Below are 27,274 nucleotides of genomic sequence, written 5' to 3'. Positions count from 1 at the left end.
TACCTGTATCTCCTCATGTTGACATGTTCCTTAACTTTTTCCAACTGCCAATTTTGTAGATGTTATGATTTTATTACATAAAACATTTCAGCATTCTTTATCGCAGGGCTGGTTAGTTTTTCTTAGAATTCTGACATTTACACACAATTTTTTATTTGAAAAGAAGTTATCACTTGAGTGGATAAGAAATGTAGGAAAGCTAAGACTCCACACACAGGAATTAAGTCTTTAAGATATAAAAGATCAACATTGCAAAGTATTAGCACTTACATCACTCATCAAAGCTTTCAATCAATAATCCACCTGTACCCAGCAATTTGTAAGGGGTCACACCATGTGATACAACTGGTGCTTGACAAGAGTGAACAAGCATGTTGACAGTGCAGGGTTTTCCTCTCTGGTCTATCTGCCATGTGTTACATCATCAAAAAGTAATACTTGTGGACCATACCACCTGAGCTCCCTAAAGAATTACCATTGCTGAGATAAGAATTATACTAAAGCCCCCTATTTTCTACAGGGGATTAGTATTTTAAATTTTCCTGTAAAATAATCTGTCTTTGTGAAACAACAGTAGAAAATAGCTATCACTGTTCTTAGTGATTCTCAAATAGAAAAGTCATATAATAAAATTCATCCTTGAATTTAATGTCAAAAAATCTGGAAAGGCACTGTTAGAATTCCATATATGGGACAGTGACTATGACGGTAAAATGTGTGGTGAATGGTAACATATGCTTGCGAATTCCTCCTTTTTCCCAGTCTGCTGGTAGAACTGTCGAGCAGAATTTGGTATTCTAGTAGAAAATTTAAGTGAACCTAAGTTTTTTATACATACTCATCTATTTGCCATTATTAATTGGTTTTCAATTCATTATTTGTTTTGCACTGTATTTAAAGTAATAAGTTATCTTCATTTGTTTAAAGCAGGCAAGCTGGAAATGCTAAATAAAAAGGATACATACATATATGAGAGAAGATAAGGGGCAAGAAAATCTTACCAACTTAAGCTTAACAAATTGGCATACAGTGAATGTTTATTAAAATTTTTTGGAGGAGATGAACAAATGATAGAATAACTAGGATAGTAAAGGAAGAAATAACAAAGAAATGATTATGATATAAAGACAAGTATGTAAATAGCTTCACTTAAAAAATATACAGCAGCAAACTCATCTCAACAGCCTACAAAGTCTAGAACAGTAGCTGATAGAAAAGGCTTATGAATCCCGGTAGACTGCCAAGATCATGAGCATTATAAGCTTGGACAATCTGAATTTCAGAAAAGGAAACAAGGTAATAATTAAGGGATAGTTTGGGGTATTCAGAAACATAGGGTAAGATGAATACATCACTGGAGAGAGTGGTCTCAGCTACTTTTGCCCTCTGAAACTTTTCATGTATTTAAGACCAAATACATATGCATAATTAAATGCACTAAGCACTATATGACAGGCATTTAAAATTATTTGAGGTGCATGTAGTGTAGAGGTAGTTCTCTCGTCCTATACCATTTGTGTACCAGAACAGGCACATCACCCACTGAGCCATCCCATTGGCGCAAGGCATGTAAAAATTATTTAAACTTCATTTTAATTTTAAAAAGCTTCATGTTAAGCATATGGTTTCCCATACCCTTATCTACCCCTTTGTGTCCCCACCTCTTTTAACTTTGTTTCCCAGCTTCACTTCTAACTCAATGTCATATGATACACAATTTATACATACATTCACACATATATGTATGTACACATACACACATACATACATACACATATACATACACACAGACACACTTAGGAATCACAAATTATTTAAAAAAAGGTACTTGTCTTCCTAAGACTGGATTACCCACTTAACACTTAATTGTGTACCTCTAGTTGTACACAATTTCCTGCAAGCAACATAACACTTGTTTTAAAGCTGAAAAAGCTTCTACTGTATACACAATGCCCTATTTTCTTTATCCATTCCTTTGCTGTTAAACACCTAGGTTACATAACTCAGCTATGGTGTAAAGTGTGCTACAGACACTGACGATTATTTAGTATTCCTGTGATGAGCTAGCTTGGAGCCTGCAAATAAAAAGCCAAGGGTGGGAGAGATGGGTCATACGGTGGATCTATTCAGATTTCTGAGTAACCTTTATACTGATGTTCACAGTACTTGTAGTTTCTAGGTTTGCCTTTTGTCCACATCCTGGTCAGCATTTGTTATAGTTTTCTAAACAGGTGGCTGTTTAGATTAACTAAAATTATTATTGTATGTGTATGTGCTTGCATGTTGGTGGTAGGTATGGATGCTGTGTACACGTGTGGAAGTCTGTAGGGTTGATTTTTGCCTTCTACATTTATGTAGATTCTGAGAGTTGAGCTCAGGACCGCAGGCATGCATACCTAGTGCCTCTACCCACTGACCATATTATAGGCCAGTCTACACTGACTGACAAGCAAACACTGGACAAAATGTAAGAGAACCCAGTTTCCATATAATTTTATTGGTTGAATTAACATGTTTCTTTTATAACTCCTCTGGTTGACTTAATACTAGCAATTATTTTCAATTATATAGAACCTATGATTAGTAAAATTCCTCCAGGAACAACTATAAATAAAAAATTGATTAATAGTGAAGCCAAATGTGATAATGCATTTCATTTCAGCACTCAGGAGACAGAGGCAGGCAGGTCACTGAGAGTTCCAGGCCATGCTTGTGATCTTTATAACAAGTTTCTGTTCTGTAAGGGCTACAAGGGCTTTTAGTAAAACTCTGTTTTTAATAAGCAAGCAAATGAACAAATAAGAGGCTTCATGAATGTAGTCTCTCTGACACTTCTCGGAGACACAAACTTCCTATTCCACTGGTGTGCACTTGGGGACCACGCAACTTCTTGTTCTCTCCACTTTGGCTAGCTGTAATGGCAGCAGTGGATACACTAGCATGCAAGGGTGGGAAAGCTTGTGGGCATCTCAGCCATAGACAAAGAACTGTAAGCAATTGGGGAATGCCGAGAGTGGGGCAAATGGTCTTCCCAAGGGAAAAGAGCCCCGTAACTGGTTACCAATATCAATGATCAGTCCTGAGATCATATACACATAGGTAACACCATACAGACTGAGAAAGTTGTATTTGTATATTTAGGAATGAATGTGTACGTGTCTGTGTAACAATAATTTTTAAAAAAGGTGATGAATGAGAGAAAGAACAAAAGAAGGTGTGCTTGGGAGGAGTTGAAAGGAGAAAAGAGAAGAGGAAATTCATGTAAATTTACTTTCAAAAAATTATTAAAAATAGAAAATTTAACAACACAAAGTTAATAACGACAAGTTATTAAAGGAAATCTCATGCCTTTTCAACTTCAAGCAAGAAGTAAAGCAAAGAACATGATGGAACATATGTACTTTGAAACATTTCATTTTATAAATGTCTTAGAATTTGTTTCAGTTGGTTATTCAAGTTTTCAGTCTACACAAACACTGGGTCAAGTAACTGACAGATAGGAGGCACTGAAGGTGAGTCCTTGTATACACTATATATAAGCATACTAAAGGTGGTCAGAGAACCAGAAAAGATTTAGCCACAGATCACACAGGTGCCAAGGCTTGATGTTACACTCAGACTTCATGTATCTTGAAAAGGAGAAGATACTTTCAATTCTGTACCACTAAAACATTCAAAAGCACAGAGGAAAGAGCACACAGAACAATTTAGTATTATGTTGCATGACAAAAGCAGATTTCATGCAAACAAATTTACAGTGATATGCCTTTGTATTGGCATTTCAATAGTACTGTTTTTGCACTGTTCTTTTCTAGCAAAAATTCTCATATAGACTGCCTACTGACAACGATGAATTAAGTGTATACTCCCTGAATAATATTAATTAGATTAATATCAACAACAGATAAGCTTTCCTACCACAAATGCTTTTAGTCCAATACTATTCATGTGCCGTCATGCAGTTGTAATTATAGGACTAGGAAGTGGTATGGAAGTATCAAAATGGGAATTAAGAACAGCTTTTAAACCGGTCATTTTAAATTACTTCAAAGGATATTTTAAAATATAAAATTTTTTTAAAGAGAAAAGAATGTATTACAGATGGCTTAGGCATCATCTGCATAGAGACTGGCTTACTCTTAAGAGTAAGAGGCCATCACCTTTCACCCATTGCCCCTTTCCCTTCCTTTCAGCACTGTTAGGAAACTACTCGCAAGTGCACTCCTGGACAATGCTGAGCAGTAATTATGACTTGCTGACAAAGAGATATGAACAATTACGGAGCCCATTTTGAAACCCTACCCTAATAAAGTCATTAGATGCTGCCCTTGCCATGATCCTTCTAAAAGCTTCTGAAGTTACAAGAGCACACGGCATTGTTTGCAGGGACAATTGCTGCTGGCAGAACGCAAACCTTGAGTTAAACCATGCTGCAAATTGATCTTGACATTCTGTTAAGACCGCCACTAAAAATCAAAAGCAGAGGAGAAAAGGAGAAAATGAGTGGGCAGGATGTAATCATGGAACAGGAGGGGTTCCTCCTCACCTTCTCTCCTCCCTGTTCACAAAACAAACCAGGGAGAAAATGACAAACTCTCCTGGTGTTTTGGAACCTTTATTTTAAAGCATTAATTAAGCCCTTGACCTGGGATGTTTAGGATGGCAATACACTTCCTTTAAAAGTACTGGAAGGAAAATGTTACACAGAGGGAATAAAACTGTTTGGGAAAATTATATGGAAGTGCAGCATGACGTCTCTCTGGAAGTCTCAGTACTCAGACCACAACACGTTCATCTGTTTTATCGCCTAACTCTGTGGAACCCTTATCCGCTCCTAGGTAACCAGCTGGAAATGAACACTCCTCATGTCTTCAGGCAGACCCTGCACCTGGGCCACATCTGCTGGACTAAATGGAAGCATAGAGTTAGAGTAACATCATCAGTTAGGCTTCAGCCAGGCATGAACCGCCCAGGAGTTTGGAATTAAGGGTAAGCCACTGCAAATATGACTAATTACTGAGATGGAAAATACCGGTGAAGATAACCTACTGATGATAACTGCTTTAAGCCAATTAACTCTTGCTAAAGATTAAGTAATATGGACAACTATCACCTGAATATTAAGGCTAACAAGTACCTGTCATGCTAACAGGGAAGTTTGCAGAAACCCAAGGGCAGAAGTTCAAAAGCTGATATCCACAGGCAAAAGAATTATGTCTGTGGACACTTGTATTAACTGTGCATACAAAAATTAACACAAGGTTGTATGTGTTACATGCAATCTGGCAGCCTGGGCACTATCAGAAATTCCTAGTAGTTTGTATTTACTTTCAACACTCTTTAGAAATACTGTACAATAACTGATTTGCCCTTTTGTGCAAGACATCTTTTTTAAACGAACTGACATAAGTAATTAATTGTTAAAAATTTATTTATTTTTATTTTATGTGGATTGGTGTTCTGCCTGCATGTATGTCTATGTTTAGGTGTCAGATCTCAGAGTTACAGACAGTTGTGAGCTGCCATGTGGGTGCTGGGATTTGAATCCGGATCCTCTGGAAGAGCAGCCAATGCTCTTAACTGCTGAGCCATCTCTCCAGCCCCAGGAATTAACTTTTTAATAATCACAATTCTCAGACTATTTAGCTGGCACTGCCCTAGTCAAATTCAGTGACTAGAGGTTTGCTAGGATAAGGTGTTACATACCAGCATTGCCCTCCGGGTATTACTGATAAGAATAGGAGATATCCATTAATCTCCATTAATTCCTATGTGTCTAGAACCCATTCAGAGTGGAGGTCCTTCATGGCACTATTCTCATATATCAAACAAGTATCCAAACAGATTTAACAGAAACCAAACCAAACCAAAACCTTAATACTTATTATGCTGGTGCTTTATACAGAATTATTTATGGTAATTCAGACAGTGTTCACATGAAATGTACTTGGTCCAAGTATACGGTTTACCACATGACCAGCCGGTATTCTCATCCCATAGATATTTAGACTGCAGGAGGTTCAGTACAATCTCAGAATGGGGCAGTTTGAATGCCCAATTGCTTCTGGGATATTGGAGGTTTGGTAAAAGCTGAGGAAATAAGTCCTGGAACCACTAGATGAATTCATCTAGGTTGGGAGTCAAGTGCTTTACCAGGTGGCCCACAGGCACATAAGAGCATAGTATATGCCCTTCTGGGGCCAGTAGAAAACAGTGTTAAGTTAGGGTATTTTTGTTGTTCTTATTGTTTATTTTGTAAGAGAAAGAAAGACTGTAGTTTTATTATTCCTATTAGTGGCTTCAGGGAAAGATAATACAGTTAGAGACACAGCAGCATTTCTAATTTTCTTGCCATTACTCAAGGTGGTACACTCTTACCATTACTTTTTTTAACGAGACTTCAAGAGATTATTTGCTTATTACCAATATAGTGTTTTTTAAAAAGGCATTGTGCAAAGTAATGAGATTTTAGACATAGCACTCCAGGGGGATGACAACCCAGTAGGAAAACACCATACAAAGGAATAAATACACGCAATGTTAGCTAGCCTAGAAATATTATGGGAAAATATTGAAGGTGCATTAACCCAGACTGAGGCAACAGGAATGGCATGGAGAGATGTTGATGCTTGTTTTTAAACTCTATTTTATCTGGGATATTGAAGCCTCTACCTCCCTTGCACCAACTCCTTAACCCTGGTTATGAGAAAGAATGTTACAGTGGAGAGGGGCCGCAGACCCCTTTACTTCTCTTGGCTATTTAAGGTCAATTTGGTTCTTCTGGGGCAATACCAATCTCCATCAACAGCAAATGCAGCCAACAGTCTCCTTGCTGCATTGAATGGCTTCTCTTTGTCCGCCACAGCATCATCTCTGGCCTCTGCAAACTGCTACATGCTACTCGCCACCACTGCATGCCACACGTCTGTCTCTGGGCTCTGCTGCATGAGGCAGACCGTTACCAGCTGACAGAGACCATGCCCCACAGGAGACACTGACTCCACTCCAAACACTTAGTTATGGTGCTTTAAAAATTGCAGTACACTTTTTAAAATCTGCACCTCAACAAGCTAGGAATGCTACTAATATACACATCTTTGAATAGAATGAGTAAAATGTAGAATTTTAATGTCATCGTTCTACGTATCCTCTCTTTCAAGTCCTCCTGAGACCTCGTGAGGCACAGCAACTCCCAATGAAAGTCACTTATAGACACTTTGGACACATTTTAATGTAGTGGAAGCTTTGGTTTCTTTAGAAACCCACTTATGTTAGGTTTCTATTTTAATCCCAACTGTGGATACAAGGCTGCTTTTAGTTTGTCCATAGCTGATGTCTTAGAGAGGGGTGTGATCTTTGCCAGCTGAGATAGCTGAACTCTAAGGACTCTGAGAGGGTATAAATACCAGAGCCCAGAGACAGAGACAATACTTTGAGAAAACGCCCTGAGGAGGAGGAGGAGGAGGAAGGCTGCTGCTGGTTTGTGCTGCTGCTGCACTTGCTGTTTCCTGGATTGCTGGATATCCTGAGAACTGACACTGGTACTGTCCCAAAGAACCCACCCACCCTAACCGCAGGAAGAGACCTTGGCCCCTTCTCCCCATTAACCTTCTTTTCTGCTACCTCGTGTTGGGAGGTGGGAAGGTATTAGAATAAATAAGGGTTGGGAGGGAAGGAGAAGTAGAAATAGATTACAAAAATATGTGCTACATTTTATGTTACAGAATAGTTATTATCTCGCATATTAACTGCTTTTTGAGGCCTAGTATTGCATGTTGTCTAGTATTTCATCCTCAGCTTCTTGGCATCAATTCTGGTTCATATTAAACACTCAGTAAATATTTACTCAGTAAATAAACATGAAGGACTATATTTTTTTCTTAAGATATTTTTTTAGGGGATGAGGCTATGGCTTAGTGGCTAAGATGGAAGTGTTGTTCTTACAGAGGGCCCAAGTTAGATTACCAGTACCCAGCCAGTGGCTCCAAACCATCCCTAACTCCACTTGCAGGGCATCTAACAATCTCTTCTGACTTCCATGGCCAGCAGGCATATCATTGGTGCAGACATATATAGGCAAAATTTTCAAGCACATAGAGTAAATTTTTGTCTAGAACTGATTTATGGAATTCCCTTGTTTAGTATCTATCATCTGGCCACTTTTAATTCATTCACTTATAGGTGTATCTTATATATCTAGGAGGAATTCTGGTCAAATGGACAGTTAAGAAATTATACCTTCTAGCACCTCTGAAGACTACCAAGGGCTTTCCATTTATTTCTGTAAAAAGAATGGTTCTAAAAATCCAACTAGGCAGATTATAGAATTGTCCAACTAAGAAAACACTTAAATATGAAAGCCTGAAATGGCAAGGAGCATTGTTAGATGGAACTGGATACATGTGTTTATTTACTAAGTACTTACTGAATTTCTTTCTCTCAGATATTTAAAAAAAGTAGTGTGCTTAATAAAACAATGTATTAAAAATATCTTGGAGATAACATTTAGCAAGGGAAAAGGTAGACACTATGCAATACTACTAAAGTTTAGTCTGTTTAGATTTGGGATGTTCCATATCCAATATAGATTTTATAATAATTCATTTTAAATTGACATAGATTGATCTACCTAGTTATTCAACTAAGGCAGTTATCTGCATCATATTAGATGTGAGAAGTACAAATTAATACAAAACATCTTATAAGATGCTTAATAAACCATTTTTCAGCTAGGCAAATCCAACACCCAAAGGCGTTAGCAGCCAGTTTAGCTACAAGAAAAAAAGTTTAAAAAAATTTGTTAGGCAAATCAGGAAATTAATTTTTATTAGTCACCCTCACTCATATCTGTAAAAACCAAAACATTCATGTGGTTCAATATCCTTCACTTATCTTTAATATACCTTTAATATATCTTTAATATAACTATGTTCATAGTTAATTGTGACTGGAGAACTGACACTTCTATGTGCTTAATTGTATTTCTTAAGAAAGAAAGTATTTGATCATCAAGGTCATTCTCATATTGGACGTCAATATCCAGAGGTCTAACATTGAGTTGCAGTCCCAGAAAGCTAACAAGGAAACACCTACTCTAAATAGTTCACAAGCATAGGATTCTCTACAATTATATAACTAGGACAGATAGTGTTGTGACCAGAAAACCTACCAAGAATTTATTTTCAAATATTCACTATCTATTTAGAAAGAAATCACACTTCAGGGTTAGCCTTAGTTGGTAACATGCTTTCTGAGTGTGATTGAAGCTCTGGGTTCAACCCCCAAGGCTCACACAACTGAGTTTGGGGTCAGCTTGGACTATACTAGGTAGGAGATAGGAAAGCAGGAAGATAGGATGGCAGAAAGGAAGATGGATAGGTGGGCAGGTAGATATTTATCTAGGTTAGGAGGAAACACAGCATGGACCTTCTGGTATGGGAAAGTCTCGTTCTCTTTGCATATGTAAATTTCCCAATTGAGTTTTCTAGTAATACACACTAATGCCCTAATGCCTTTGATGATGTAGCCCACTGATCAATAAACGTTTGTGCAGGCAGTATTTTACTGAATTGAGAATGAAAGCTAGACATTTGCCAGTCAATGTTAAAAGAATCAAATGAATAATGCAATAATTTTTCCTAATAAACATCTTTGGATAAATATAAAATATCGAAAAACAATCATGCAGCAGGAAATCCAATTAAACAATTTTATTTAAATGAATCTGATAGGTAATAAGAAATCTATGGAAACAAATCAATCTAATTATCTTACAGTTTTATAGATCAAAGGAAATCCACTTCTGCTGTTTGGTAGATATTTTAATGAAATTTTATCTTGTATTTATAAAATATGTATTTTCCAATTTGCCTTAATAATGACAAGTCTGTTAATCAAAAGTAGTTGCAGCATTCTATTTGCTACTTTCATATTGAGAAATGGAACACCTAAATTTAAGATTCATTTTTAGTATGTAATATGAACAGAAATAGCTTTTGAGTAAGCACAATAATTTTCTTAAATGCCACAAATAGTTTCATTTTCTTTCATCGCAATGCCCCGTTTGTACTTTCTATCAATGTTTGTTAAACTGAATTTCCAGATGTTTCCATTTTCAGTCTTTAGTATCATTTCTTACTTGCATGACAATAATTGACACATTTTTTAAAATGTGGATTGAAACTGCCTATCACACTTCACAGTCAGTCCTGCAATTCACTGTGAAATAGTTAAACAAAGCCTTTATTTATTTTTTTAAAAAGTGTCATAAGGAGTTAATAGGACACAGCTGTACCAGCTCTTTCTAATAAGCAGCTTCTGTCGCTTTGGTCACCACAGGTGTCTCTGTAACCTGCAAACTCTTATTACTAGTGTATCAAAGTTGTGCTACTTAACAGACTTCTTTAGTAAAACATAACAAAGCAATTACATGGCTGTTGATTGCTAGTCATAAAAAAAAAAAACCTCAAACACTGTTTTTCAAAAGAAACTACACTGCAATTTTTTGTCATTGTAAAATAAAAGGAACTAAGGAATTAAATGGAGGACAGAACAAAATGACAGCAGGTAGCCAGCTGAACTTAGCCACTACAGATGGTTCAGAAATAGTGTTTCCTTCTCCACGGAGCTGTGGATAAAAGAAAAGCAGGAGAGTCCTGACTGCCAGTGAATGGCAAAAGATTTAGCCAAGTCTTCAGTCTGTGTATTTTGCTTCATGAAAGACCTTGGATGCTGCATTTTTATCTGTTTTTGGCACTGCTTTTCATCACCTTTAACTGAGTGTGAATAATAATCTGATTTAATTTAAACAAATACAGGTGCTAAAGGTTCTTTATTTATGTATAACAGGGAACATTTCCAAGGCAGAACTGAGTCATCCTAGGAAATTCCCTAACCATTTGCTTAAAGAAATGAAGTATTAGATGAAGAAATTGCTCTACCATTCTTTTTGCCTCATGGTTAAGGAAAGAACTACCTTTCTTTTCAGATTCAGATTACATAAATTAAGTCTGAATAATGACCAAAACTCCAGCCAGCCATAAACTAAAAGGACAAACCAAATTATTGCTAATTGTTCTATAACTGCTTGTTAAGTAACTCTGATAGGCTTGCTTTGAAGTGAATTAGTTTAATCTTCCTCCCTGTTTATAAGTCTGTAATTATGACTGCGTTAACACACCCAAAGTAGCATCATAGGATGTTATGACCAGAGTGTAATTAAACATGATAAAAATATTTCAGAAAGGATACTGCTAGAGGCAGATTATGAAGAATTATTTATCACAGATATTAGGATCAGCAAACTAAGTTTTGCTGACAACTATAAAAGGCTTTTTTTCTTCCTAAGGAGAATATGGATGCCCTGCTGGCTGTGTGCAAAAGAATGTGTGCAATAAAGCGATTAGATCAATTAGCATATGCTAGAGTAAAGCTATTACCAACTCCACTGGAGTAGTCCAGAATGTTCTGCCTTCTTCGCTGATGTTATTTTTTTTTTTTTTTTAGATAAACGTATTACCAGACTTATTGACTTACTTTGCTTTTTATGAACATAATAAAACCACAGATTTTATTTAAATAATCAACAACTTACTAGAAATGTACTCTGCCTTGTTGCAAACTTAAAAACAAAAATAGTTTTATGTTTTCATGTTATTTTTTAATTCAAGAAGGGTTTTATAAATTAAAGTATACTTTCATATTGGCAATAACTACATGTGCTAGCTATAATAGATTTTATCTAATGAAGTATAATGGAAGAGAATTTAATGCTGAGGCTGGAAAACATTCACAATGATTATAAGGAGAAGTCAAATGCACTGAATACTTAATTTTTTTTTTTTTTAAATAGAAGCTCAACGTATAACTTGTGAATAACAGTATTACCTTGCTCTGTTGGCGTCCTTTGTCAGATCCCAAGCCCAGGTTATAAAATTTTGACTCAGGTAAGAAACAATGGATTCAGCACAAAGCATTTGTGAGCAGAACACGTTGGTTAGTACACTTTCATCATGGTGGAGGTAGATAGCAAGAAGCTTTCTCTGAAAAGAGGATAAAAGACCAATCAATTAAAATATCCACTAAAATAAGACTTCTTGAATTCAAGAGAGGCACGATCACCATGTCAGAAGAGCAGAAATAATCTACATGCTGCACCCCTAAAAGAGCACCTTACCTTCAGAGGTCCCAGGGCACCTACTAGCATTAATGCATGTTATGTCCTTACACTCTAAAAGCTTAGGATGCTTGTAGGTAGTTTCTATTTCTATGTGCAAGCCTAATTTGTACAGAATTTCCACAGAACTGCACTTTCTTTAAATAAAATAGATTTAACATTTTTCATATTTAATGCACACTGTATTTACTCTAAACTATTCACTAAGATAGAAAAATCCCTGAAAAGTCTGTTCTACTTGAAAAAGTCTAAAATGAACTTTAATTTCAATTCAACTGGTAATTTGAAACTTATTAACATGTGCTTCTATTAAAATCCTTATTTAAGAGCATGTACCATTTAATTGGCATTTGAAAAAAAAATGACAGAAAAACAGTTAGTCCATGAGAAATGACACCTGCTATCCTAGTGTCTTCTGTCGTTTGGCAGTCAATAAAATAATCAAATCTAAAAAGTAAAACTCAACAAGATAATTTGTAGTGCATTAGTGTTACAATGACAACAATGAAAAGACCTAAATATTTGTTCACTAACTTCTTAGTGCCGAGTGTACAGCTATCAGGAAAAAGAAAGATAAAATTTTATGGCAGGGAATACATATAACAAGGAAGACATTCATTCATAAGAATATAAACTTCTTTGTGAAATCTGCCAAAGAAAGATTTCAAAGAAACGTGGAGCTCTTTCTTTTCACATTAAATAAGGATGTGATGATAGTAAATAAAACTGTGCCGCACGGGATTCTCAACAAAGGGAAGTGTCTAAACAGAAGGGTCAGGCTGGTGGAAGGCTGATGCTTGCAACAATACTGATTAAGAACTTAGATTATAAAAATAACAGAAAAGAATCGTGAAGCTTCTTTCTTCAAGGCACAATTTTGTATCAGATGAGACTAACTAGATAGGCAGAATATTCCAAAATCATCTATCATAAACAGGATACACTCTTACTTTTGCAATTATCATTTACACAAATCTCCAGGATGCACCCATGACACAGGTACTCAGAACTTCATTAGCATATGAGGAAATTCAAGTTTAGGAATGACTTATCTCAACTTCACGTAGTCAGTAAGAAATTCAGCTACAATTGGAACCTAGATTGTCTGAGCCTAGGTCTAGGGCTCTCTCTGCTACTAGAGTAGTAGCAGGGAAGTCGGAAGCACTCTAGAACCAAGAGGTATGTGCGAGTACTTGTGTGATGCAGAGAGGGCAAATGTGCCTGGCCTAAGTGAGCAGAGCCTCAGAGACAGCATGTGACTGGAAATAGCTTGGCTGATCCTACCACAATTCTAGGTGTTAATTCATTTATTCTTTCATTCAATAAGCATTTGTTCAAATTCCCCTTGTGTCAGACCCAGCAGGAAACATAGGCAATAAAACGATGAACAGAAAAGTCTAAGGGATCCTTCACTTTTGTTGAGGACTATGGATAACAGTAACTGGGCTTCTAGGAAGTTTGTAATCAGACACATTGTTGGAGAGATACTTATCTGGCAAATTCCACTCCTCCTTAAAGGCTCAAGGCAAATGCTTTTATGAGCCCCCCTTAATACCCTCAGTCAGAGTTAAGAGCTTCCTTTTCTGGCTGGCTCCTAGTTCTCCCCATTAGTATTATAATTGTTTACAAGTTTCCCCTCTAGACAAAGTCTCTCAAGGGCCAGGACCGGGCCTCTCAGTCTTCTTTGCAGCCATAGACTAGCATAGGTCCCAGCCTGTTAGATGGAATAAACTTCAGTACTGATCTTAACCACGGCCCCCTGGCAAAAAAGACACCAAATGTCAAAGATAAATGCTAAATCTGTTTTTTATTAAGTGAATCAAGAATCTCTGGCTTCAGAGAAGAAACGTGAACCAGGCTGCACTAACAAATTCAGGGCGCCTCTTCTTAGCTTTCTAGCTGAATAGACAGAGGGATGTCAACCTCTAATTCGTCTTGATCGTATCTCAGCAACTACATTTAATGAGAGTGGGAACAAGAGAGCTGTCCACTTTAAAATCAGCAGATTTCTAATCAAACAATAGCAATAGCGAAATCTTTAAAATGCTTATTCCTCTCAAGAACACTGCAAAGGAACATTTAGACTTTGGGAAAGAGATTAGTGATTTGCATTGCTCTCTCACTGATTTAATTTAAATGTTCTCCCAAACCAAACACATATGTGCCCAAGAGGTTACTAAGACACCCAACACGCAGGGTTCCCTCTAAGTGCAGCTGACAGTGTTGACTGAAACCAAACTTGGAAATCCAGGGCACTAACGCACAATATCAAGCAATAAGAAAAGCATCTCTTCGGCAATATTTAATTTTAAAAAGAAGAAAGAGGCAGGCGGAGACCAGGCACTGTCTGTTTTGGAGGATCAGGCATTCTGCATTTCAAAGCATGGGTCCCTGCAATATCCAGGTTACTGTGCTAGAATCTCCACTATTATATCGCAGTTGTGAGAGGGAGGGCAAAGATGTGTTTACTCAGTGATTAGGCCCTTAGAATAAGCCTCTAGCTCCTAGAGAGACAGCTCACCACTTATTCATTTGGGCCAATTCACAAAGCCTAGGAAGATTAAACATCCATGCTGAGAAGACAAGCGAATGCAGACGGTGAAAAAGAAATAAAAATTCTTTAAAAACTCTGAGATGACTTCATTATTTTTCCACAAGGAAACTTTAGGAAAGTGTTTAGTTAGAGAAAAACCCACATTGACCTCTCTCTAAACCCTTAATCTTTCCTTTGTGGTGGCATTGCTTTGTGGAAAGCGACTGGCTCACTGCACTCCTCTTTTCACTGGAAGCTGGGAGAAAAAAGGCTCTAGAGAAACAGTTTTCGTTCCAGGGACACAAACCCCTGACACTGTTAAACACGAGATGCCAGGAAAACACACTTAAAATTCCCACTTTAAGTCCTAAGTGGAATGTGAGAAAGATGAGAAAAAGAGTATCCAAAGAGACTCTTGAGGCCAGGGCGCTCCAGAAGAGCTTTCAAAGAGGAAGCTCAGGCATCCTAGTCTTGCTTTTCCTACACGGTAAGTTTTCAGTACAAACTTTTTTTTTTTTTTAAAGCTCTGCTACAATGACAGTAAGTAAGCAGAACGTATTCTTAATGTGGGACACAAAAATCAGATTAAATTATAGGCAAAGATAAGCTGTAGGCTCAAACTTCTGACTCGCCTACTGAGCTCAATTAAGCATAGGCCCAAAGAGAGAGAGAACTGAGTTTAGCAAATCAACCCATTTAGGAGAGAAGAAACTGCAAATTAATCAGAAAACTACAGTTATGAAGAAAGGGCATCTGGTACACAGAAAAAGCCTAGGAAAAAGTTTCATTCTTCCATTACTATAGCCTGTTTTTCCTTTATCCCATTCATAATTGAGCCCAATAACACTTATGGAGTGTATTTGTTAAGCATTTAGAATATAAAACACATACCACAAACTTCTCTTGTCTTACAGTATTGGGGGGAGAAGAGGATACACGGGTGAGGAAAAAAAAAGTGCAACTGTCATACCACATAAAAGTGATAATATTTAACAAGTGAAAATGGTTTTTGCCTTTTTTAGCTTGGCCGAGAAGACAGAAGTCTGGTAGCCCACAAAGGGAGCCCATGCAGATCTTTTCTCTGACTGTCAGTCACTCTGTGGTCTAAGTTTTGGTAACAGTATAAGGAAGTTTCCTAGGTTTAAAGTAACAGAGCACCCTGGTCTAATCCCAATACTGTCACGTACTAGCCTTCTGACTGTGAGGCAAAACTAACTGTAAGGATTTGAAATAAAGTACATTAAATGCTTATTTACTATATTGGGCCTGTAGGGGCTACCAAATAAACGGTAAAGATGAAGATTCCAGAATGATCAATGAAGCATTGGAAAGCAATTACCAGGAAAATGATAGCCATGAAAATGGTCTGTAGATAAGGCAGCTCTCTGGATTTTTCCTTCTGGCAGGTAATCTGGGATGCTAATCATGCCTTCAGTTTATCAAACACCTTCAAATCTAGAAGTTAAGGGGCTGGAGAGATGGTTCAGTGGTTAAGAGCACTTGACTGTTTTTCCAGAGGTCCTGAGTTCAATTCCCAGCAATCACATGGTGGCTCAAAATCATCTGTGATCTGTTGCCCTCTTCTGGTGTACATGAAGACAGAGAACTCACATCATAAAGTATGTGAATAAAAAAGAAAAAGAAACCTTGACTCAAATCCTGAAGTTACAGTTTAAGGCTGATGCTCAGAAACAGCGCAGCTGACAAGACGAATGTGACTTGACCTTGGGCTACAGTGACTACCAAATTTAACACTTAGTGTCACAGAACCACAGCGCATTAGAATGGAAAGAAGCAGCAGGGAATGTGTTCAGCTACAGTTCGGTTGCTTCCCATGTCTCATGCCCTGAGCTCAATCCTGAACATTACATAAACCAATATGGCGATGCACGTCTATAATCCAAGCACTTAGGAAACAGAGGCAACAGGATTAGGAATCAGAAGTCAAGATGACCCTTAATTATATATCAAGTGTAAGCCCAGCCTGTTATTTGAGACCCTATCTTAAAGAAGAAAGAAAGAAAGAAAGAAAGAAAGAAAGAAAGAAAAGAGAAAGAGAGAAAGAAAGAAAAAGTAGCATGTTTATCTCAAAAGCAGAGATTCAGGAAGATGAGGAATATGCTAATATACTACCTGACTGCTTGCTTTCAAGTATAATCTGTGTCCTCTCCACGGTTTTAATGTTGATACGACAAGTAATTTGGAGAAATATTGACTGATTTTTTTCCAATGTAAGAAATTAAAGTGTAAAATAATTTCCTTTATGGAATGTGGTATCTGACTTTGTCTCCTTTCCACTGCTAAATTACTATTATTACTCTTGTGACCTGTTTTAAGTTGATGGGTAATTTATTAATAAAAACAGCTGATAGAATAAAACATCTGTTTATATGTTGATTAAACCAATTTTGTTTTGTTTTGTTCTGTTTTTTGACAGAGGGTTTCTCTGTGTAGCCTTGTCTGTCCTGGACTTGCTTTGTAGACCAGGCTGGCCTTGAACTCACAGAACCTGAGTGCTGGAATTAAAGGCGTATGCCACCACGGCCCGGCTAACCAAATAATTTAATATTGCTATGCTAATATCTAAAATACAATACGTATTCAAATTTTCTCAATTATCTCCAAAATGTCCATTTGTAGGTTTCTATTTTAGTCCTTGGCATTTTAATTATTTATCTCTTACGTTGTGTGTGTGGTTAACAGGTGCATGTGCTCCATATTGCTATGTAAAGGGTAGAGGACAGCTCTCAGAGGTCAGTTCTTTCCTTCCACCTTAATGGATCCAAGTGCTCAATTCAGGCTGAGAATGAAGCCCGTATGCAAGTGCCTTCTGTACCACCAAGCCCTCTATTCAGACCCGTTTTCAACATTTTGAGACAGTTTCATGTAGACCAGGTAGCCCTTGAACTTGCTACGCAGTGGAGGGTGATTTGAAGCCCTGATTCTCCAGCCAAGAGGGCTTGGATTAAAAGTGTGTGCCATTATCCCAAGCCACAGTGGTATTCTTGTATGTGGATGCTCACAGGCCTAACCCAGTATCCAACTTAACCCAGTATTAAGCATATGGTAAAGGCAGAGGATGGCAGCAAGGAGCCAATGTCCTGCTTTACTACTTCCCAGCTGTGTGGATTTTAGAAAAATTACCTTTTCTCTTTTAGATGCCATGTATCTCTAAAGGACCAAATTTCACTGCTTTCCCCAGCTGGTAATAGTGAGGAGGTTTAATTAGTCACTTGTGTTGTTGCTCTGACCAAATAACCTGAGAAACAGTGTGAGGAATGTGGGGTTTACTTCAGCTTATAGTTCTAGAAGACACACACCAGCCCAGGACTGTGGGAACACATGGCAGCAGGAGACACCCAAATACCATTTGGACCATAGCCCAGGACCACAGCCCATGAAACACTGCGCTCACATATGAAGAGGGTCTTCCTCCCTCAATAAACCGAGACAATCTCTCATAAGTATTTCCAGTATCTTAGGTGATTCTAGACCATGCCAAGTTCACAACACTAACCACCACAGGACATAATCTGGCTACTAGTACAATCAAGGAAAAAAAAAATCCAAGAAAGACGTTGAGTGTCACCCCCCACACCCCCCACCCCCCGTCTGCAAAAACTCTTAGCTAGGTTGGTTTTTTTTAAAGCTATATTCAACTATTTACTCATCAAATATTTATTGGATATTTATCATATGTTCTGTCTTGATTTGGGCACTAGTGACAACATTTTAAGCCCTTACAGAACTTAAATATTTATTATTTTTACATATTTTAACATAAAGTATAATTACATCACTTTCTCCCTTCCCTTTCCTTCCTTAAGCCCCTCACAAATTGCTGCCCTCTAATTCTGACCAATCCATGAGGCACGGTAGTGAGGGACTATAATCCCAACACCTGGGAGTGGAGGGAGGAGGATCAGAGTTCAAGGCCAGCCCCAACTATGCAGCAACTTAAGGTTGGCTGACAAACAAGCAACCAAACACATAAAGATTCGAGAGCCATATGTACGTTGTATTGTGAAGTGTATTTCCTTGTTCAATTCTCAACAATGATTTCAGAGACAGACAGGAACCAAATTGGAAAAGTTTCTATCTTTTAGATAGGAAATAGCTATCTAAGGTGAAGAAACACCAAATTGATGCCTTTTTCTTCTCAGCCCCTGAAGCAGAGGTTAAAAATAGCATTTTGAAATGCTAAAGACAGAATGTTGTCATATGGAAGACAGAAAGTGGAGGAGGGGCGAGGAGTAGGGGGATAAAGTCAAGGCAACTTTTCTTTATAAAATAAGCTGACAAATGTTCATTAGGTATAGGTTTTCATCAGCTTTCACTGCTCATACTTAATACTCAGGCCCTGAATTACCTTGGCTTAAGGCCAACATGTGACTAAAGTATTTTAAATAAGGAAATTAGAGGCTCAAATGTCTGGCTCTTAACAACAAACTATAGAGATATAGCTAGGCTTCAGGGAGCAAGCCAGGATAGGGGAAGAAGCAAAGAGGCAAGGAAATAGGCAGTGCAGGCCACAGCAAAGAACTTGGTTCATTAGTGCTACAAGGTGAACACAGGGAAGCAGTACCAAGGACTGAGAAAAGAACCCCTTAAAAAGCCGGGCACAGTGGGTGCACGCCTGTAATCCCAGCACTCCTGGAGGCAAAGGCAAGTGGATCTTTGTGAGTTCAAGGCCAGCCTTGTCTGTAAATGAGTCCTGGACAGCCAAGTCTATACAGGGAAACTCTGTCAAAACAAAACAAAAACCAATCCTGCCCAACAAAAATAAAAGAAACAAAAGAATCTCTTAAAAGTACTGGAGCTATAGCTCCGTGGCACAGTAACTTTACCATATGAATGAGACTTGTTTGACGCTGATACTACCCACAACCCACACTCACAAAGGCAAGCAGGATTTTCTGATTCTGAGAGTATCTTTCGAGAGAGTTAATACTACCTTTAATAAATAATGGCCTGATAAGTAGACAGAATAAAATGCATGTGACTTATACAAATTAAAAGGTAGTAGCAAACGTCCCCTGCTCTGTCACAGGGATAGGGGGCAGCGGGAAGAATCCACAGCCCATAGTTCACCTATTTCATTTATTTCTACATTCCAGCAGTGAAGAATTGAAGATAAATTAACAATTAATTTCTCATTAAAATATATTAATAATGCATTCTTGCTGAAAAATCAAAGGAATTACAATGATTTGTGTGCAAATATGCTATGACACATCATTGTTTGGTAGAGAGATTACGAAGGGTAATATTGTGGATTATAAAGGCAAGCTGTATTATCCTGTATTACAGTGAACTGTGATAACTTTTTCAGCACAGAAGGGGTTAAGCCTGGGGCCTCACTTTTCTAAGAAAGTGCTCTAGCACTCAGCTGCATCCTGAGGCCTCCCTCTACTCCTCCCTCTTTGATTCTGCTTTGGAGACAGAGTCTAACTATGTAGCTCAGGCTGACCTTGAACTCATGAATTTCCTGCCTCTGAATATTAGGATTACAGGTGTACACCGGCTCACTCAAATTCTTAATCACACATTTAATATACATGGTAGAGACGGTTAGTAGGTCCTAAATGTCTCCTTTTTTTCCTTGGTGAAGCACCTCTCATTTTCATTTGTTTATATTGCTTTAAGATAAATCAATGCCTGGTAACTGAAAACTAAGTTTCCCTGTTAAGCACATGAAGCTCTCTAGCTTCTGGACACTTTAAGCAGGCATGCTAGCTGGAGTTCCAGCAGTCATCCTGAATGACAACATAACCTGATCTTGGCACTTAAAAAAAAAAAAGAAAAGAAAAGAAATAAAGAAAACAAAACAAAACCAAAGAAAGAACTGAGTTTCAGATTCTGTGTTGTGCCACACCAGGACCAGACCTGTGGACTTGGAGGAAGAAGAAATCCGGAGGTTATTTTCTTACTAATGTACATGTTTCATTTGCAAACAACAAAGCCTATCCTAATTTCAACCTACAAAAAAGCTTTAGTCATTAAGGAAAATGACAAGTCCATGAAACTATATCATTAAATCCATGAAATATAAAGACAAAGTATACACTTGGGGTTAGTTCTTTGTCTAGCAGAGTCTCAAAACCTGCTAATGTGTGGTTTACACTTAGGGGATGGGCTGACTGTTCACTTAGGAAGCTCCACTGTACAGCTAGTAAGTAGGATGGAGTCCATTCTCAGAGGCCAAGTAGGAACACAAAAGAAGGATGGAAATTGTTGACTGAGGGGACTTCAGCATTGTTTTTTATGTTATAAGGTAGGAAGAAATTTTCTTACTAGCATGTGATGCAGTCATTTTACCGTCAGATGCTGGCCTACTTGCATTTGGAATAATATAGCAAAGAAATGTGTGCATCTATAGAAAGGCCACAGGTGCTAGACTTACACGTGAGAGTTACTAGGTGAATGAAATCATAGTAAACAGCTTTCCCATAATATTTACCTCTCTTTTAACATTTCCATCTATTTACCAAATATGTACAATTGTAATTTTTGTAATATAAACATTGATTATATACCTTGCTTTGTTCACTTAATATATCTTGAATATTCTTTTACCTCAATAGGCACAAACTAGCTTTATTCAGCATTTCACTGTAGGACTGTAACATTATTTAGTTTTTATTGATGGGTACTTGAGACATTTCAATTTTTTGCTATTCAAACAAAGCTATAATAAACATTTTGTTTCTTTCTTTGTAAGTATATATTAAAATCTTTTTGCTATTATAAGAGGAAATGATTTACTAGAATGACTTTAATTTTTATTTTTTATATTATTCAAATGCAGAAACTATCTTGTTATATTATATTGGTTATTTTTATTTTGTTTTCTATAAAATGTCTTTCTATTTATATTGCTTGCCTAAACTATAGTCGTTGTCATTTTCTTACTTAATTTTTCCATTTCAGAGAAATCAGCAATCTGTGGCTATTATAAGATGTGTGTAGCCTGGCAGTGGTGGCGCACGCCTTTAATCCCAGCACTCAGGAGGCAGAAGCAGGCAGATCTCTGTGAGTCTGAGGCCAGCCTGGTCTACAGAGTTTCAGGACAGTCATGGCTACACAGAGAAATTCTGTCTTGAAAAAACAAAAAAGATACATATATATAGAAAGGAAAAGCTCAGAAGAAAACAGGCTGTGATACTTAGGGCCAGAAAGTTTGTGAACTACATGGCACTATTAAGGCACATACTTGTTGACACAGCTACATATAAACATATACAGATTAGTTTCCTTGCCTCTGATTCCTGTTTCTAGTACCTTCTACAAATTGCTACTATATCACTCATTCCTATATTACAGTTCTGACAATATCAAAATTTTTCACTGCTTAGTAGCAGTAACAACAGCAAAAAATCTTTTGCTGGTGTTCATGGGATTCTATGATCTGTCTGCACACACATCTGTTTTAGCTCTACTGGCCTCTTACTTGTATCTATGTACTAGTTAAACAAGTCAACAGATTTTCACTAACATTGTATTCAGATCATTTATCCATCAGTAAAGAAATGGGCTCATAATACCAGGGTAGGTTCATTACAATGGTCTTTCAGCAGCAATTCTGAGAAAATAGGAGAGTATATACATTAGTTTCAAATCCAAATTCGTCTGATATTTGTAATGTTTGCCTACCGAAAGCTTAAATCATAATAAACTAGGAAGAAGACTTTAAACAAGCATATCATAAAGCTGATATACTTTTGACTAATTTTAAACACTAACTGCGATATGAGCACTATAATGATTAAAGTTTTAATTAGAATTCATAGCCAAGTAGAAGAATGACATATTCTAAATGGTGCTAACATACTGGTTGAGTAGAACCACCTAATAGTAATAGAACAGCATATTTTATTGGTATGGCTGTGTTCATAGAAGACACGCCAGCTTTCGTGTATATGTACACTATACAAGGCTATATCTAAACTCACTTCCTGTTTTAGTAAAACCACACACTCCGAACCTTCCTATATCCACCTCCTAAAACCTAAGCTTGCAGACATGAACTACATTGCCAGGCCGTAATTAAACATGCCCCTCCCCCTTTAAAATCATTAAGGAATGTTGGAGTTTTGTCATAGGATGTTTCTGCATGTAATGAGATGATCATGTGTTGTTTTTTGTCTTTCAGTATGTTAATATGACAGATTACAATGGTAGATTACAATAAATATGATTTATGTATGCTGAACTATCCCTGCATATGTGGGATGAAGCTTACTTGATTATCTTTTTGATGTATTCATAGATTCTGTGTTGCAAGTATTTTATTGAATATTTTTTCATCTATGTTCATAAGGGAAATTCGTATGTTATTGTTTCTTTGTTGGCTCATTATATGGTTTGGGTATCAGAGTAACTGCCCTCATAAAATGAATTGGGCAATGTTTCTTTTGTTTCTATTTCATGGAATAATTTGAGTAGTATTGGCATTTACTCTTCTTTGAAAAATGGTTTTGCACTAAAAAACATTTGGCCCTGTTTTTTTTTTGTTGTTGTTTTGTTTGTTTTTCTTTTCTTTTTTGGTTGGGAGACTTTTCATTGTTGTTTTTTTGTTTGTTTGTTTGTTTTCTTTTTTGGTTGGGAGACTTTGCATTACTACTTCAATTTCACTAGGGTTATAGGTCTGTTTCAAGTAGTTATTTGATCTTGATTTAACTTTGGCAAGTACAGGTTTATAAAATATGTCCTTATGACTATCTGGATTTCCTCAGTGTCTGCTGCTATGTCTCCTTCTCGCTGCTAACTTCGTTATCTTGGATATTCTCTCTCCACCTTTTGGTTAATATGGATAAGGGTTTGTCAATCTTAATGATTATTCTCAAAGAACCAACTCTATGTTTCATTGATTCTTTGTAATTTTTTTTGTTTATTTCTATATTATTGATTTCAGCCCTGAGTTTATTTCTTGCTTTCTACTCCTTTTGTGTGTGATTTCTTTTTGCTCTAGAGTTTTCAAGTTTTAAGTTGCCAGCATGAGATGCCCCCCAAGTTTTCTTTGTTTTGGTTTGGTTTTTTTAATGCAGGCACTTAATGCTGTGAATTTGTCTTTTAGAACTGCTATCATCATGACCTGAAACACAGTACATATGCCCAGTTAGCATTGAACTTGGAGAGCTGCCTGCCTCTGCCTTTGCCTCTGGAGTGCTGAGATTAAAGGCATATAGCACCATGCCCAGCATGTGTCAGCTTTTTGTGTCCTCTGTGTGTATTTTTATTTATAGAGATGCACACACATATGTATGTTGCAGCTAGAGTTGGTGTCAATATTGGTGTCTCCTTCAATCACTCTCCACCTTAAGTTTTAGGACAGTCCTTCATTTAACCTGGAGCTCACTGACTCAGCAAGGCTAGCTGGCTAAGGAACCCTAGGGACCTACCTGTCACCATCTCCTTACTGCTGGGCCTAGAGATACACAAGTGCAGTCTTTCAGTTTTTAGATGGGTGTTTGAGATGTGAACTTAGGTCTTCATGCTTTAGCAGCAAGAACTTTATCAAATGAACCATCTTTTCAGTGCTGTTACAGGTTTATAGATTTGTAATCATCTCTTTTAATTTCTAATTTAATTAATAATTTTTATTTCTAAATTCACATTTACATGGTAACTTTTATTTTAAATTTAAATACATCTATATCACTGAGTGGTGGTGGGAGACAGAGGCAGGCGGATCGCTGTGAGTTTGAGGCCAGCCTGGTCTACAAAGCGAGACCAGGACAGTCAAGGCAACACAGAGAAACCCTGTCTGAAAGAAAAAGAAAAAAAAGCATCTTTATTATTATTACTGTATATACCAGACAGTATTTATATGTTGAACATTGTAAGACACTGTCCCTGTCTTTAAGGACTTAATAGAAAAATTTTTAAATTTCATAGGTGGCAGGGAAACAAACAAAATAAGCAGACTAGGTATATGTTTCAAAGCAGAAAAGTCAGTTTGCTGGATTTTCTCAATGACAGAATGTGGAAGACTCATTAACTAAAGCTGTAACCTCAGAATTGTATAGAATTAAAATTTTCTTACAAGATACTAATCAGTGATGACATTTAGATTTCTTGTAGAATGAGGCAGTAGAAATAGTAGCACCTAAATATTAGCCAATTAAAAATTAACTATAATAAAAATGAGATAAAGAAACAACGGGAAGTATTCCACTTGAAGCTGGGGTGTTCACACCGGGTCTGGAAGGCCTGAAGTAACTTTCAGAGATATCCCTTAAAGTCAATGAGAAAGTTGGTTCTGTTATTTTAAAAATCTTTTTCAAATTTACCACAAACTGTCCTGGGTACTTACGGAGAACATTCCAAGTAATTCTCAAGCCATCATATAAAGTAGATACCACCGTCACTGTCATTCTGCTGCTCTTTGTGAAGGTTAGACAGGCTGTATGCTGGGGTTTTGTTGTTGTTTGGGGGAGGTTTTTTTGGTCTGTTTTTTGGGGGATAGGGGGTGGGGTTGTAACAGAGCTACTATGTGAAAATGGGGACTTGGGCACTGGCTTCCTTAAATAACGCAAAACATTTAGGAAAAAAAGTCCTGAATGTGAAGTCAGACTTAGGCACTGCAACAAGATTACTGATATCAAGGGTATGCCTGGAAAAGAAGCACCCCTTCACATGAGAGAAAAGCTCTGCCAGGGGGATTTTATTGCTTTGGCATTTTAAATCAACTACAAATCTCCAATCATTCTTCAAGGTACATTTTGTGGTTACAGTACAAGAAAACTCATCGGGGCAGCAGGAGAGATAGGGTATTATCATAAGAATCATTTTCAAAAACTCTCCAAGTAATTACGGAACTGTTAAGGGTAACTCTGGAAAACGTCACTAAGGACTGAGTCCACTGCTCTTCCCGCTTTATACCTGCAATGTAACTCTAGCCAGCTCTTTGGGTTTTGTCTCAATAACACCAAGCTGTGTGTAGGTTTCTCATTTTAATGGTCTATTTTTAAAATCTCCAATCCTTCCAGAATTCTGTTATTGTCTCAAGTATGTGTTTATCTAAGATTCGGGTGAGAGCTTGGTGTAGTAGCACATGCCTGCAATATCCACTGAAGGAGGAGGGTCTCAAGTTTGAGATCTACCTGGGCTACAATGTGAAATCCCACCTCACTTGAGACTCCGAATCAAGTTATCTCCTCTAAAAACCTTCACTAGAACTTCCCTACAATGCTTTTAAGTCACACTGTACAATATGGATCTGTTTATATTGTCTTGCATTACTGGCCAAACTCTGAATTTGTAAGGAAATCTCTGTACCCCAGATACCAAGTAGACATGTGATAACTATTTATAACTCTTAAGTGGATGATCACCCTTCATAGTTAAAAGCAACAAAGGTTCTAAAACTGATGAAGGTGTATCACAGTCAGAAGAAATATAAGAATCCATAATAAACTGAGTCTGCTTTAGCAGTATTGTAAAGTCCTCAAGAACAGGCAGAAAGAACTGAACCCTCTTACCTACAAGTGCTCTCAAATGAAGTCAGTTGGAAGCAGTTTTCATTAAGATGGACTGAATGGGCATCGTCAGAAACACTTTATCAAATGTAGTGTTTTACTTAGTGATTAACTATATACCAGTTGATGAAGCTCCCTAAATCCTTTGTAATCCCAGCACTCCAATAAACATTTAATGAGTATATAAGTTCAAAAAGCCTAGTAGAGGATTTAAACCTTCAATCTTGTTTTTATTTACTCTTGGAACTCAATTTCTCAATTCAAGTGAAGAAAGCTGGTGCTTGAGGCTCATCTGTTGCCCTGGTAAAATTAATGTGCATTCTAAAGTTTAAATTAAACATGATATTTAAGATGACAGAAATTTAGGCAAAGTGCCACAGTAACAGTCACACTTGCCTTAGAATGTCTGAACACTAACAAATTATTTTCTTAAAAATGATTGAGAAATTTAAAAACGTATTTGTCCTAACTTGGAGATGTGAAATCTGAAGAACAGAGCTGGGCTTTGCTGACAGCCCTGCAGCACAGCACAGGCAGCGCAGACTCCGCACGGCATGGTGCAGAACAACCCTAGGTGCCTGGTGGCATGCATAAACTCTTAACTGGCTTCAAATAGTATTGATGTAGCTCTGGAAAAGTAATACCATTTTTCTGAGTTTTCTCATATTTAAAATGGAAGTATCAAATACTAAATAATATTCCCATCTCACTAATTGATCACAGTGTTCAGGAAAATGATTTATAAACCACATACTATCTAGAAATATGAAGCAGTATTACTAACCATATGTTGTACTAAAAAATTACATGGGCATAGTGGCGTATGCCTAAATTGTTAGGATTTGGGAGGTAGAGGCAGGAAGATTGGGAGTTCTAAGCAAGTATGGGCTTCCTGCTGCCCCCAAAAAGTAAAGCTATCTGATGATTGTAAAAAGTATACTGATTAGGATTAATTTTGAACAATTTATCTACCATGTAGTTATTCTTGAGCTCAGAAAAATGTAATAAACCATCCATTAACTAAATTGGAAAAGGGAAATGAACAAAGAAAAAAGACCTGAAGGAAAAAAGACCTGAAGGATAAAT

The 27,274-nt window shown here is 37.2% G+C and overlaps 1 protein-coding gene across 1 annotated transcript in view; it reads right to left on the bottom strand.

Moving 5' to 3' along the window:
- Positions 1-27,274, bottom strand: part of FAF1 (Fas associated factor 1) — a 303,539-nt gene that overhangs the window by 91,145 nt on the left and 185,120 nt on the right. The window contains exon 13 of the mRNA XM_084787058.1: positions 11,887-12,041. Within this exon, the coding sequence (XP_084643184.1) occupies positions 11,887-12,041 (155 nt within the window). The remainder of the gene's footprint in view (positions 1-11,886; positions 12,042-27,274) is intronic.

The sequence above is a fragment of the Acomys minous genome, assembly GCF_964271855.1.
Source record: "Acomys minous genome assembly, chromosome: 6".
In the NCBI taxonomy this organism is placed as follows: domain Eukaryota; kingdom Metazoa; phylum Chordata; class Mammalia; order Rodentia; family Muridae; genus Acomys; species Acomys minous.
Note: the sequence above shows the minus strand (reverse complement) of the source record. Positions and strands in the feature narration are given on the sequence as shown.